The sequence below is a fragment of the Piliocolobus tephrosceles genome, chromosome 4 (genome assembly GCF_002776525.5).
Source record: "Piliocolobus tephrosceles isolate RC106 chromosome 4, ASM277652v3, whole genome shotgun sequence".
NCBI lineage: Eukaryota > Metazoa > Chordata > Mammalia > Primates > Cercopithecidae > Piliocolobus > Piliocolobus tephrosceles.
This window is the reverse complement of record NC_045437.1, coordinates 90,932,793-90,947,130: the sequence shown is the minus strand read 5'-3', so window position 1 is coordinate 90,947,130 and position 14,338 is coordinate 90,932,793. Positions and strand designations below refer to the sequence as shown.

The 14,338-nt window shown below is 37.3% G+C and overlaps 1 protein-coding gene across 18 annotated transcripts in view; it reads left to right on the top strand.

Annotated features, from left to right (window-relative positions):
* Positions 1-14,338, top strand: part of FAM172A (family with sequence similarity 172 member A) — a 511,553-nt gene that overhangs the window by 49,646 nt on the left and 447,569 nt on the right. For all 18 annotated transcript variants that reach the window (XM_026454283.1, XM_026454281.1, XM_026454275.1 and 15 more), the window contains one exon: positions 12,926-13,027. In XM_026454283.1, the coding sequence (XP_026310068.1) occupies positions 12,968-13,027 (60 nt within the window). In that variant the 5' untranslated portion in view covers positions 12,926-12,967. The remainder of the gene's footprint in view (positions 1-12,925; positions 13,028-14,338) is intronic.

Here is a 14,338-nt window from a genome sequence, read left to right as displayed (position 1 = left end):
AAAAAAAAAAAAAAAAAAAAGAAAGTTTAATTCGTTTATATTAAAGGTTATTGATATGCGAGGGCTTATTTTTAGCATTTTATTTATTGATTCTTATTGCATTAATATCCTTTGTTTTTTTGTTTTTCTCTTATTGTTTATCATTGTGGTTTGGTTGTTTTCTGTAGTGGTAACATTTGAGTTCTTTCCCTCCCGAATTTGTGTGCTTCCTCTAACAGTGGATTTTATGCTTTTGTGCCTTTACATGATGCTGGATATCTTCCCTTTGCATCCAGGTTTAAGATTCCCTTAAGCAGTTCTCCTAGATCTGGTCTAGTGGTGATGAATTCTCTGTTTTTGCTTGTTTGGGAAAGACTTCATTTCTTCTTCACTTATGAAGGAAAACTTTTCTGAACATAGCGTCCTTGGCTGGCAGTTTTCTCTCTTTAAGCATTGAATATATTATCCCATTTTGTCTTGACCTGTAAGGTTCTGTTGAGCAATGTGCTATTAGTCTGATAGAATTTCCCTTTTAAGTGACTAGCTACTGTCCTTGTGCTGTTTTTAGAATTCTTTCTTTGACTTCTGACAGTTTGACTATAATATGTGATGGAGAAGATCTTTTTACATTGTATTTGATTGGGGATTTATGTGCCTCTTGTATCTGGATGCCTAAATCTCTTTTTAGATGTTGGAAGTTTTTTAGCTATTTATTAAGTAGGGTTTCTAATCCTTTTGTTTACTCTTTGCCTTCTGGGACACCACAAATTCAAGTATTTTATAGCTTTATGGTATTCCATATGTCACATAGCCCTTGCTCATAATTTTTTCTTTATTTTTTGTCTGATTGAGCTATTTCAGAAGACCCGTCTCTGTGTTCTGAAATGCATTGTTCTGCTTGATCTGGCCTGTTATTGAAGCTTTTCAATGTGTTTAGTCTTTCATTCAGTGAAATCTTCAGTTCCAGGATTTCTGGTTGGTTCTTTTTTTTATATCTGTCTATCTTCTCATTCATATCCTGAGTTGTTTCTCTGATTTCTTTTTATTGCTTTTTTGTATTCCCTTATCTCTTCTGAGCTTCTTTAAAATAAATACTTTAAATTCTTTTTCTGGGATTTCATAAATTTCTCTTTGATTGGAATCTGTTGCCAGAGAGTTATTGTGCTCCTTTTGAAGCACAATATATTTGCTTTGATATCTTATATATTTACATCAACATCTGGGTATCTGGTGTGACAATCAATTCTTCCAATTTTTTGAATTTGCTATCGTAATGGATTTTTTTTCTTAAAATGTATCTATGGTGTTCGTTGAGTAGGGTACTTTGACTTTGATTCTGTGTGTGTGCAATCATGTAATTTCTGTATGATTTCTTCAGCTGTAAACCACATTACTGGTGTCAGTGGCTCAGAGTGCAGTTGTTAGTGGAGGCTGTGGTGAGGTTTGCTGGGGACAAGGATACCAGGTATGCTATTCCTTGGGCTCTAGTGTTGGCAGCGAAGCCACAGCCTGCCTATCCCTGGGTTCCAGGGAGGCATATGCTGGCACTGGTGTTGGGTAGTCTATTGGGGTTGATTGTTGGATCTCTAGGTGGTTTATTTGTGTGCCTATAGTGGCACCAGTGGGTCAGGCCAGTGGATGGGTTCTTGGGTCTCTGAACAGCAGGTATGGTATGGGCTATGGTAGTAGCAGTGGTAGGACTAACCTCTGAGTTCTGAGCAGTTCACGATTTTATTGGTGGTAGCTACGATAGGCTAGACAGGGCAGTGCCCAGGCCTGCAGGTGGCATGGGTGAGGTTTTTGACTGTGTTGGTAGCAGCAGTTGGATGGACCCATTCTGAGGTCCCTAGGAGGAGAGCTTAGGTGACAGTGGTGGTGGACTGGTGCTTGGCAATCCCCAGGCCCCTGGATGGCATGCTCAAGCTCTTGCTAGGGGATGTGCCAAGCCAGGTGAACCTGCCCTCTTCCCCCCACCTGTGGTACGTGTAGACCTTGGCTCTGGTAGGCAGGGATGGGGTTATTTCTAGGCCCCTCTGTGGAATGCTTAAGTAGGGGCGGCAGTGACTGCACCACCGCTCTATACTAGGGAGGGTGAAGTTGCTTTCGGTGGCTCTAGCCATAGATATATGGTTGGGATTGCATGCTTCGCTTGTGCTTTGGCCTCAGTGGCAGCAGCCTGCTGTGGGTCTGCCATGGGTAGGGGAGTGTATCCTCAGGACATGTGAAAATGTGCCATGGTTTTGCTGCTTGGGGCAATGGGGTTGCTGCTAATGACTTGCATTTTTGCCCAGGTGGCATTAGCTAGCTGCAGCAGTCTCTGTAGGCAGGTGACGTCAGTGGGGGTCCAGTGATGTGGAAATGTGGGGACTGTTGGCCCCTGGGGACAGAATGCAGCTCTATAGGGGCTGGGCTCTCAAAATGGCACCTTACTGTAGCTGCTTGGGACTCAGGAGTTGTGTGTGGCTCAGCATGAACTCCTCTAGAGCCATGGCATTGTACAGTCTTCAGGCAACTTCCTACTTTATTCTCAGGGCCCAAGGGGTTTGAGGGGCTCTTGCATGGCTAGGATTGCAGGAGTCTGTGGTGGGAATTTGAACTGCTGGGGTTCTTTCACTTATCCTTTTCCCACATTGGGGAGATTCTCCAGGCTCCCAGCTGATCTCAGCTAAGCAGGTTGCCTCCTTTCCCGTTTTATCCTTTCTTTTTGGGTGTTTCTTGTCATCTTTCTATTAAATTAGAGTGTTCTCTCTTCGATGTCCTGTTTGAAATGTGATTATTTACTTGCATTTTGGCTCTTCTTCTTAGATGAGGTGAGTACCAAATGCCCTAGGCAGCCTTCTTGAAGCACCTCCCCTTCATTGTGAGTTAAATTTTATGTAAGATGTGAGATATAGGTTAAGGTTCATTTTTATCATTTTGATTTCTTCTTATACCAGCACCATTTGTGAAGAAGACTGTCTTTTCATCTTTGAATTGCTTTTTCATGCCTGTCAACCATGAATTGGGCATATTTGGGCAGTTGTTTTTGAGTTCTTTATTTTGTTTTCTGGATCTCTGTGTTTACCAATACTATACTCTCTTAATTACAGTAGCTGTATAATAAATTAACACTGAACAAAGTGATTCCTCCTTCTTTATTCTTTTAGAAATTTGTTTAGCTATTCTAGGTCACTTGCCTTTATATATCCATTTTAGAATATACTTGTCTATATCTGCAAAAAACTTTACTGCGATTTTGATAGGAATTGTATTTAAACTTTTAGGTAAATTTGGGGAGAATCGATATCTACGATATTGAGTCTTCTAATCCATTCACCTGATATGTCTATTTAAATCTTCCTTGATTTCTTTCATTAACACTGTAATTTTCAGCCTGTAAATCCTATACCTGTTATTTGCTTTATATGTAAGTATTTTAATTTTTTTGGAGTGATTATAAATGGTGTTATGTTTATAATTTCAATTTACACATGTTTATTGATGGTTTATGAAAATATAATTAAGTTTTGTGTGTTGATATTATATACTGTGATCTTCCTGAACTTGCTTGTTTGTTCTAGGAGATTCTTTTGTGGGTTACTCAGGATTTTCTACATAGACAGTCATGTCATTTGCAAATTGGATAATGTTTCTAACCAGTCTGTGTGCCTTTTATTTTTCTATGTGGCCTGTGTTGATTAGGACTTTCAGTACTATGTTGAACAAGAATAGTGAGGATGGATATTCTTTCTTGTTTTTAACCTTCGGGGAAAAAGATTGTCTTTCGCTATTAAACATTATGTTAGTTGTAAGTTTTTTGGTAAACGCTGTTTATCATGTTGAAGAAGTTCCTTTTATTAGATGCTTCCTGGGAGGTTTTAATCATGAGTGAATGTTGAATTTTTGTCAAATACTTGTATTTTTTTGTATCAGTTGATAGGGTCATGTATTTTTTTCTTCTGTAGGCTGTTGAAATAATGGATTACATGTTGATTTTTTGAATAGTGAACCATTCTATCATAAGCCCTATTTGGTTCTGATATAATTTGTTTTTATATATTGTTGGTTTTGAATTAATATTTTGTTGACAATTTTTGTGTCCAGGTTCATTAGAGATATTGAACTGTGGTGTTCTTTTTTTGTACTGTCTTTGTCTAGAATTGTTATCAGGGTAACACTGATCTTCTAACATGATTTAGGAAATATTCACTTCTGTTTTGTTTACTGGAAGATATTGTGTAGAATTGGTACTAATTTATTTTTATTTTTTTTTTTTTTTATTTGAGACGGAGTCTTGCTCTGTTGCCCAGGCTGGAGTGCAGTGGCCAGATCTCAGCTCACTGCAAGCTCCGCCTCCCAGGTTCACGCTATTCTCCTGCCTTAGCCTCCGGAGTAGCTGGGACTACAGGCGCCCACCACCTCGCCCAGCTAGTTTTTTTGTATTTTTTTTAGTAGAGACGGGGTTTCACCATGTTAGCCAGGATGGTCTCGATCTCCTGACCTCGTGATCCGCCCGTCTCAGCCTCCCAAAGTGCTAGGATTACAGGCTTGAGCCACCGCGCCCGGCCTATTTTTAAATATTTTGAAGATTTCTCCAGTGAAACTCTCTTGACCTGAAAAATTTGGGGGGGAGATTTTAATTCAAATTCATTTTCTTTAATAGTCATAAGACTATTCATATTGTTTATTTTATATAGGGTGAGTTTTATTAGTTTGTGGTTTTTGAGGTCTCAGACCATTTCATCTAATTTGTATGATTTATGTGTATAGGGTTGTCACTAATATTCCCTTCTTGTTCTTTTGATTTTTTGGAGATGGAATCTCGCTCTGTGGCCCTGGCTGGAGTTCAGTGGCACGATCTCGGCTCACTGCAATCTCCGCCTCCCAGGTTCAAGCAATTCTTCTGCCTCTGCCTCCTGAGTAGCTGGGATTACAGGCACGCACCACCACACCCTTCTAAGTTTTGTATTTTTATACAGATGGGGTCATGTTGGTCAGGCTGGTCTCGAACTCCTAACCTCATGATCTGCCCACCTTAGCCTTCCAGAATGCTGGGATTATAGGCGTGAGCCAATGTGCCTGGCGCCCTTCTTGTTTTTTTAGTGGCTGCAGGGTCTGTAGTGATACCCTCTGTTTAACTGTTTCCTATTAAAGAGATTAACAATAAGAAACAAATGCTTTTATTTAGTCATATAATTTTATTTTGAAGTACACATTCTTTCTTTATGTGGATACATATTTCTGTTTAGTATCATTTGCCTCAACCCAAAGAACTTTTCTTACCATTTTCTTCTGCAGGCCTGCTGGGAATACATTATTTCAGCTTTTCTGTGTCTGAAAAAAAATCTTTATTTATTCTATTTGGAAAGATGCTTTTGGTTGGCATAGAATTTGAGGTTGATGGACTTTTTTTTTCTTTAATGGAAAAATGTTGCACCATTGTCTTCTTGTTTGCCTAGCTCCTGAAAAGTCTTCTGTCATTATTATCTGTGTTGCTTTTTTCCCTATCTGCTTCTAAGATTTTATCTTTTTTTTTGAGACAAAGTCTCACTCTGTTACCCAGCCTGGAGTGCAGTGGCACGATCCCGGCTCACTGCAACCTCTGCCTCCTGGGTTCAAACAATTCTCCTACCTCAGCCTCCCAGTACCTGGGAGTATAGATGCATGCCACCACACCCAGCTAATTTTTTGTATTTTTGATAGAGACGGGATTTTGCCATGTTGGCCAGGCTGGTCTCGAACCCCTGACCTAAAGTGACCCACCCACCTTGGCCTCTCAAAGTGCTGGGATTACAGGCATGAGCAGCTGCGCCTGGCCCTAAGATTTTATCTTTATGACCTATTTTCGGAAATTTAATTATGATACACCTTTGTGTCATTTTCTCAGTGTTTATTCTACTTGGATTTGTGGTCAAAGTTTTCATCATATTTGGAAAACATTTCATCCACTTTAAAAAAATTTTGTTTTTTCCTCAGTTCTCAGTGTTTGTTTGCATTGCTATAAAGGAATGCTTGAGACTGAGTAATTTACAAGAAAAGAGGTTTATTTGACTTACAGTTCTGCAGGCTGTACCTGAATCATAGTGCTGACATCTCCTTCTGGTGAGGGCATGAGGAAGCTTACAATCATGGCAGATCAAAGGGGTACCTGTATGTTACATAGTGAGAGGGAGGCAACAAGAGAGAAAGAAGGAAGAGGTGCCACGTTCTTTTAAGCAACCAGATCTCAGGGAACTCATAGAGTGAAAACTTATTTCCATGAGATCTGCCCCCATGACCCAAACACCTCCCTCTAGGGCCACCCCCAACATTGGAGGTCACATTTCTTTTTTTTTTTTTTTTTTTTAATTGTACTTTAAGTTCTAGGGTACATGTGCATAACGTGCAGGTTTGTTACATATGTATATATGTGCCATGTTGGTGTGCTGCACCCATCAACTCGTCAGCACCCATCAATTCATCATTTATATCAGGTATAACTCCCCAGTGCAATCCCTCCCCCCTCCCCCCTCCCCATGATAGGCCCCATTGTGTGGTGTTCCCCTTCCCGAGTCCAAGTGAGCTCATTGTTCAGTTCCCACCTATGAGTGAGAACATGCGGTGTTTGGTTTTCTCTTCTTGTGATAGTTTGCTAAGAATGATGGTTTCCAGCTGCATCCATGTCCCTACAAAGGACGCAAACTCATCCTTTTTTATGGCTGCATAGTATTCCATGGTGTATATGTGCCACATTTTCTTAATCTAGTCTGTCACTGATGGACATTTGGGTTGATTCCAAGTCTTTGCTATTGTGAATAGTGCCGCAATAAACATACGTGTGCATGTGTCTTTGTAGTAGCATAATTTATAATCCTTTGGGTATATACCCAGTAGTGGGATGGCTGGGTCATATGGTACATCTAGTTCTAGATCTTTGAGGAATTGCCATACTGTTTTCCATAATGGTTGAACTAGTTTACAATCCCCCCAACAGTGTAAAAGTGTTCCTATTTCTCCACATCCTCTCCAACACCTGTTGTTTCCTGATTTTTTAATGATTGCCATTCTAACTGGTGTGAGATGGTATCTCATTGTGGTTTTGATTTGCATTTCTCTGATGGCGAGTGATGATGAGCATTTTTTCATGTGTCTGTTGGCTGTATGAATGTCTTCTTTTAACAACCCCATCAAAAAGTGGGGAAAGGATATGGAGGTCACATTTCAACATGAGATTTGGAGGGGACAAACATCTAAACTATGTCACTTCCCAGCATTGATTTCATCTTGGAACACACTTAAAATATATTAGACAACTTGACATTGTCACACTGGTCAATGATACTTTCTTCATTTTTAAACTATTATTTTTCTCTGCTTCATTTTAGATAATTCTGCTGTTAGGTCTCAAAGTTCATTGATCTCATCTCCTGTAATTGTATCTGCTGTGACTTTTTAACAGTCTATTTTTAATTTTAGATATAATTTTTTTTTATATATAGAAGCTTAAAGTTCTTCCAGTTCTCAGTTTGGTATATTAATGATTAAATTTTTTTTTCGAACATACAGATCACATTGAAATAGATTTTTTTCTTGCTAATTCCTTTGTCTTTATCATTTCTTGGTTTATTGATTGATTTTCTTCATGTTTATAGATCATAATTTTTACCTTTTTACATGCCTTATCATCATTTTTCATAGATGCCAGACATTGTAAATTATACATTATTGGGTGCTGGATTTTGTTCTGTTCCTTTAAAGAATAAATTGTTGCTTAAATTTTGTTTTACTTTGTTTTTTGGTATTCTTTTAAAGAACTTTGGGCTTTGTTCTGACAGGTATTTATATTATTTGTATCTTTTTTTTTTCTTGGAGGCTTTTTTTAATCTTTGATATGACAGTTTTAGAGTCTCCTTTCTCTAGGGCTGATGGTGTGAGTTCCAGTCTAAATCTGAAGGCAGAAGACTGATTTCCCAGCTTGAAGATAGGCAGAGAGAGTGAATTCTCCTTTACTCAGCGTTGTTGCTCTATAGACACTTTTATCTGGTTGGATGAGGCCCATTCAAATTGGGGAGGGAATCTGCTTTACTAAGTCTACCCATTCAAATGTTAATCCTATAGGCATACCTATTTGCAGCTCTGTGTGTACTTCAGGAATTGTTCATCCTGCTGCTTTCCCTGTCCTTGGGTAATTTTTTTTTTTTTTTTTTTTTTTTTTGTCCCGTGTGTATGGATAAGTAGTCAAAGATATGAGTGAATCCCTCTGAAATTCGGCCCAGCAGTCTCTCTAAACAGTTTCCCCTGCCCTCCTTCTCTGCTTCCAAATCTAGCCACCTTGGATTATTCAAATTCTGATGTATGTCTCATCAGCTCAGCAGGGTCTTCATTCTTTGTTTGGGTTCTTCCTTCCTGCTGTGCCTTAAACTGTCTCCACACAGTAAGCTAGGGCATCAAGGGGTTTTTGTCATTTGTTTCTTTTTCTCTCAGTTCTGGCTGCCTGTTGTCCAACTGTTCTTTTACATGTGTCTTCTTGCTTTCCGGTTGTTTAAGGAAAGTGAAAATAATTCTGTTCCTGTTAATTCTATTTTGGCCAGAAGTAGAATTCCAATAGTGTTTTAAATACTCCTTTATTTAATATAGTTTTTAAAAATAAAAACGCCAAATAGTACTTTCTTTATTGTGGTGAAATAGACATAATATAAAACTTACCATTTTAACTGTTGTTAAATATGTGGTTCAGTAGCATAAAGTACATTTACATTGTTGTGCAGTCATCACCACCGTCCATCTCCTGAACTCTGCACCTTGCAAAACTGAAGCGCTATACCCGTTAAACAATAACTCCCTATTCCCCTCTCTGCCCAGCCCTTAGCAACCACCATTCTACTTTCTGTCTCTATAAGTTTGATGACTCTAGGAATCTCAGAAATGTGCAATCATATAATATTTGTCCTTCTCTGTCAGCTTATTTCACTTTGCATAATATCTTCAAGGTACATCAGTTTTGGGTAAGAATGTCTTTCTTTATTAAGGAAATATTTACTACAAAGAATTGACTCACACAATTATAGAGGCTGAGAAGACCCAAGTTCTGTAATCAGCAAGCTGGAGACCCAGGAGAGCTGACAGTAAAGTTCAAGTCAGGAGAGCTGATGGTGTGAGTTCCAGTCTAAATCTGAAGGCAGAAGACTGATTTCCCAGCTTGAAGATAGGCAGAGAGAGTGAATTCTCCTTTACTCAGCGTTGTTGCTCTATAGACACTTTTATCTGGTTGGATGAGGCCCATTCAAATTGGGGAGGGAATCTGCTTTACTAAGTCTACCCATTCAAATGTTAATCCTATTCAGAAACATCCTCACAGTCACACCCAGAATAATATTTAATCAAATATCTGGTTATCTTATTTCCCAGTCTCACATAAAAGTAGCCATCAAACTATTCACCCGTCTATGTACACTTGGAGTGCTTCTACCTTTTGACTATTGTGAATAATGCACCTATGAACATTAACGTACAAGTATATCTGTTTGAGTTCCTGCTTCCTTTTGGGTATGAAATGGTATTTTTATACAGTTGTTTTATATGCTTAGTTGAGGTTTAGAATTCTAGTTGCTGGATCACTTTAACCACTAGAGCCATGCTTTAAAAACAGTCGTGTCATATCTGATGCATACTTAGGTTATATGGATTCAAATCGATTGTATTTTATAGGTTATTGAAGGGATTTTCAATGGAAATCTTTCATTATACTTGATTTTTGCATAATCTGCCTTTGAAACCCAGTCTCAGGGCAAAATGCAGCTTTACAGTATTGCTTTTCTTTTACAAAGCAGAAAAATAATTTCTGACAGTTCCTTTCTATATGTCTTCTCAATGCTAATGAAATAAAAAAATCTATATCTGGTTCTCTAGTTGACAGGAAAAATTTGAGGAACATCTTTTTATTTACTTGTTCATTTTATCGTTCAAAGGAACATTTTGGGCAAAGCCAAAGCACATTTTTATATTCATAACTGTTTATATAATCAGAGAAAAGGGGGGCTAGAATATTATAAGGTTGATATAGCATATAGAATCAGTGTGGTGATTTTGAAAGGTGCTGAGTTTGGCTTGGAGAGATATGTTTATTTTATTAATCCCTTCTACTACTAAGCTGTGATTTTGGACAAGCCATTTTACCTGAGTTCATTTTCTTGTCTGAAAGACAGTGAAGATGATAATACTTGTTACTATTTCATAGGATTGTGATGATCAAATGAAGTAATGTATATGAAAGTGCTTTGAAATCTAAATTGATATATAGATGTAAGGCTGCATTTATGATCTAAGCTAATAGATACAGAAAAGAGCTATTAGAAGCAAAATCTGCTTATATATGAACAGTTTCTATGTCTGATTAAAAGGCTTGTAAGTTTTGAATTGTAGATGACTGCAAAGTCAAGGAATCTGATTTTGCCCCAGAGCCTCAATTCACTGGAAGAAGAAAAGTGAGAACGTTCTAGTCACTGCAAGTCAATTTTTGATATTAAAACCCTTCTGTCTTTATTTTGAAAAGATTTACAAGGGGGTAAGAACTTTACTAGTGAATGAAGAATTGTCAGCATATGTCCCATTTTAAGCCCAGTATATGCAACATTTTTGTCTTACTAGAGTTTACAAACTTTTTTTTTATATTGAGGATAGTGTATTTTTATGTGAGTTGAATTTGATGAGTTTGAAGAGTGCTAAACAGTGATTCTTTTAATGAAGGATTTGATGGCTTGTTTCTGTGTTCTACAGAGAGAGGCTAGTGACTGGAGGTAGACAAAATACTTTTTTCTCTAGAGTATTTTGATGATGTTCTATACAGAAGGATTTGTTATATTTCTGTGAGAGACAGAAATAAAGTGTTATTTCTGAGATACTTCTTTTGTAAGAAAAGGACTGGTTTGCCTCACAACATATTCTAAGAGCATTTGTCTTCAGGAACTTGAGTTAGAATGAAGAGGCTGAAAACCTAACCTTTATTTGTTAGTTAGACAAAAATAATTCCACATCTGTTTGGAAATGAGTAAATTTGAAGTTTTAAATTTTTTTGTGTGACTTTATAAATGACTCTTTGATGACAGATAGTGAGAACTTTTGCCTCATCCTACAATATGAGCCTAAAAGATATTAAATACTTGTTGACAGACTGATTCTAGGACTGGTGCAGGAAAGATACAAAATGAGGCTGGAACATCTTTTAGTAGTAGAAAGTAAGGAAGTGCATGAAAAGCAAAATGGCAAGAGTATGTCAAAGGGACACAGGAGACATCTGAAAGAGCTTACAATAGTCATGGCTGGAACAATTTGTGGAGCAAAATGAATGACGTAGTATTGGATTATAACCTAAATTATACAATAAGTGTCCACAAGTCCATACTGATATAAATAAGTGATTGAATAAATGTGTAAATGGATGAAGAGAGATGAATCTTCCATACAGAATAATTCCAATTATATATTTAGATGTTCTTTGCTATGGGAGGTAGAGAATAATTCCTCCTCTTTTTCCCTGAGGGTGGGCCAGACATAGTCACCTTGAAAGAATACGTTATGAAGAGGGAAAAACAGTAATGTTATAGTAGAGAGGCCTGGCATATATAGTACCTTAACCAAGTAATGAAGGTTAACATCGTTGGTGATGTCCTGTTGATATCATGTTCCCCTTGCCATGATCTATTGAGAATGGCAGTTGACCTCAGTGATATTCTTTCCAGAAATCATAACCCTAGTCTAATCATAAGCAGAAACATTAGACAAACCCAAATTGAGGGTCATTCTATAAAATACCTGGCACATAGTCCTCAAAACTGTCAAGATCATGGAAAAGAAGGGAAGATTGAGAATTGTCACAGACCACAGAGACTGGGGAGAGATAATAATTACATGTAATGTGGTGTCCTGAATGGAATCCTGGAAAAGAAAATGAACATTAATGGAACAACTTGTGAAATGTGAATAATGCCTGGGCTTTAGTTTGCAGTAATGTACCAATATTGGTTTCTTCATTTTGACAAATGTGCCATGATGTTATAAAATGTTACTAATAGGGGAAAGTGAGTAAAGGGTATAGTATACTCTTCATACTGTCTTTTAACTTTTCCGTCAATCTAAAATTACTCCAAAGCGGCCACGCATGGTGGCTAAGCCTGTAATCCCAGCACTTTGGGAGGCTGAGGTGGGCAGATCACTTGAGTGCGGGAGTTTGAGACCAGCCTGGGCAACATGGTGAAACCCCATCTCTGTGAAAAATACAAAGTATAACCCGACATGGGGGCACCCGCCTGTAGTCCCAGCTACTCGGAAGGCTGAGATGGGAGGATCACTTGAGCCTGGAACGCAGAGATTGCAGAGTGAGCCAAGATTGTGCCACTGCTCTCCAACCTAGGTGACAGAGTGAGACCTCATCTCAAAAAGAAAAAAGAAAAAAAGGAAAAGAAAAACTCCTTGACAGAGTTTTCTTGGTTGCATGGAATCAAATGATGTAAAGAATAGAAACTATGTGAAATAATTTTTGCTAATTAGCATATTTTATTTTAACAGTTTTCCCCCTAAAAATGGAATAATATGCTATATTAATACTATTTACATTCATGTTTCTTCATAAATGTTTCCGTTATATATAAGATTTGATGACATTTTAAAAATCACGTTAATGTCTGAAACTTTTAAATGAGGTGAATGAGGTACAAATTAATAGCTGTCTATTTTGAAGGGAAGAAGTTAAAGTTTGATATAAGGTATATAGAATCTGAGTTATAGTTGTTTTTAGAATTATGATTTTGAAAGTGCTTATGTTAATACTGTGCTTGATCATAATATAGTATTTTGGGAATTCAATTTAGTAGCATTATCAGTTAAAGCAACACATAAAAATTAATAGAACAAAGAATACTTTAAATTAAAATATCTTTGTTACAAACTATGAAAATAAATATAAGTAAATTTCATATCATTTCTTTTCTAGATTTATTATCTAGGATAGATTTGGATGAACTAATGAAAAAAGATGAACCACCTCTTGATTTTCCTGATACCCTGGAAGGATTTGAATATGCTTTTAATGAAAGTAAGTGGTGTGTATATATATATAGTATATGCAAAATTTATTTGGCAATGCTCATAGAATAATAAGACAGATATTATTTGCTACTTTTAAAGGCCAAGTAGAATGTTTTCTGTATTCTTTTGAGAAATAATGACATCCTTTCATGGTGAAATTCTTCATTCAAGTGAAAGAACCAAGTAACAATTTTCTGTAGTTGTCAAGTTACGTAAACTAATGGTCATGAATTTGATTCAGCTTATGCATTTCAACCTTGAGCTTTCAACTCCCTGGTATCCAATTTGAACTCCTAATTAAATTATAGAGAAAGATGCTACTATTTCACATGTTATTTAGAATAAAGTGTCTGGCAGTAATTATTTGTGACAATATTTTAAAGTAGTTTTCCGTGATTTTTCAGGCAACATTCTTGTTTTAAAATTTATTAATTAAGTTCTGAATAAAATAACCTTTACACTTGGGATGTGGAGGAACATACTATAGATTGCAAAGATGTTTCTGAAACAGAGAATCATGATTCGTTGTATTAATAATACACCCTTACACTTGAAGGGTAGTGTTATTACAGGGTGGGTGCATTTGAGTTGTAGTTTTCTATTGGTTGTTCTGCATTAACTGAATTGGTGCTTTGTCATCACAGTGTTAGTGGATATTCCTTTCTAATATCAATTATAGATATTAAGAGTTATGGTGACAGTCATTGTGTACTAAGATGTTGAGTTTAAAATAAGAGACTAGAAACTTCGATCTTTTCTCTGATACTAATTTTTATGCTTTTTAATAAAAGTTATTTTATGCCAATAGAAATAGTAATATTTGTTGCGTGGAGGGGAAGATGAGTTTAAGCAATTGGCCTGTAGTGTATTTCTCTCCTGATTACCCCGGGAATACCCCTGGGGAAAAAGTCCTATCCAGGAGACAAGTGGCTTCATCTTTTCTCCTTATAAACATGCTGATAATTAACTCTTTTAATAAATTAGACTGGCCGGGTACGGTGGCTTATGTCTGCAATCCCATCACTTTGGGAGGCAGAGGCGGGTGGATCACTTGCGGTCAGGAGTTCAAGACCAGCCTGGACAACATAGTGAAACCTCATCTCTACTAAAACATACAAAAATTAGCCAGGTGTGGTGGCATGTGCCTGTGTGGTCCCAGCTACTGCTGGCTGAGGCATGAGAATGACTTGAACCTGGGAGGCAGAGGCTGCAGTGAGCTGAGATCGGGCCACTGCACTCCAGCCTGGGTGACAGAGCAAGACTTCATCTAAAAATAAATAAATAAATAAATAAATAAATAAATAAATAAATAAATAAA